Source organism: Chaetura pelagica, unplaced genomic scaffold (genome assembly GCF_000747805.2).
Source record: "Chaetura pelagica isolate M959 unplaced genomic scaffold, ChaPel_1.0 scaffold1607, whole genome shotgun sequence".
Taxonomy (NCBI): Eukaryota; Metazoa; Chordata; class Aves; order Apodiformes; family Apodidae; genus Chaetura; species Chaetura pelagica.
In genome coordinates this window covers 17,816-18,863 of record NW_009954022.1, presented here as the reverse complement: position 1 = coordinate 18,863, position 1,048 = coordinate 17,816, and the positions used below count along the sequence as shown (strand labels likewise).

General features: G+C 63.4%; 1 protein-coding gene across 1 annotated transcript in view; it reads left to right on the top strand.

Annotated features, from left to right (window-relative positions):
- ANO8 (anoctamin 8) overlaps nt 1-1,048 on the top strand; it is a gene marked incomplete at its 5' end in the record, with an annotated part of 12,752 nt that overhangs the window by 1,228 nt on the left and 10,476 nt on the right. The window contains 3 exon segments of the mRNA XM_010002288.1: nt 236-397; nt 617-769; nt 866-994. Coding sequence (XP_010000590.1) covers nt 236-397; nt 617-769; nt 866-994 — 444 coding nt within the window.

Sequence of the window (1,048 nt, the reverse complement as noted above, 5' to 3'; positions counted from 1 at the left end):
GAGAGTGACCAGGTGGGAAGAGCAGGGAAATGGGACATTTCGGGACCGGGGGGAGGGTGGTTCCACCCCACCTTGCTCCAGTTTTTCCCTATGGTGTTTTAATGGTAGAATTGCTATGAGCTGGGGGGGCTCCGAGGCCGTGGTGGTGCGACTGGAGCAGCACCATGTGGCTCGTGGGGGGGGGGGAGTGTTTGGGGACAGGAGGGGACAGACCCCAATGGCATCTGTCCTGCAGACCAGCCAGGACATCTGCTGCGTGGTCTTTGCCCTCTTCAATGTCATCTGGTCCACCCTCTTCCTCGAGGAGTGGAAGCGCCGGGGGGCCGGGTTTGCCTACAAATGGGGGACGTTGGACACCCCGGCCGAGTCCATTGAGGAGCCACGTCCCCAGTTCAGGGTGAGCCCTGCAGGAGGGCGGGGATGTCCCTGGGGCTGGGGTCTTGCTGAGGCTCCCACACACACCCCCTGACCCCGCTGAGCCACCCAAGCTCAGTGCAGAGAACTGTCACCTTCGCGACACCCCGAGGGGGTCAGCGCTGGGCCCAGGGGGGGATCCCGTGGGGGTCCCCGCTGTGGGGAGGGTCACACAATGCTGTGTGTCCCCCTCCCCGATTAGGGCATTAAGAGGATCAGCCCAGTGACCAGTGCCGAGGAGTTTTATTCCCCCCCGTGGAAGCGGCTGCTCTTCCAGTGCATGGTCAGCCTCCCCGTCTGCCTCGCCTGCCTCTCCTGCGTCTTCCTCCTCATGCTGGGCTGCTTCCAGCTCCAGGTGGGTCTTTGTCCCACCCACATCGGGCTGCCAGGTCCTCCCCCCCATCACCACCCCTCCAGTACTGACCCCATCCCCATCCCTGTCCCTGTGCAGGAGTTCGTGCTGAGCATCCAGGAGCTGCCCCGGATCATCCGTTTCCTCCCCAAAATCATCCTGGCTGCCATCGTCACCACCTGCGATGAGGTTTACAAGAAGATTGCCTATTGGCTGAACGACATGGGTGCGTGGGGGTGGCACCCGGGGAGCAGGGCTGGGTGCTGGGACAACCCACCCACC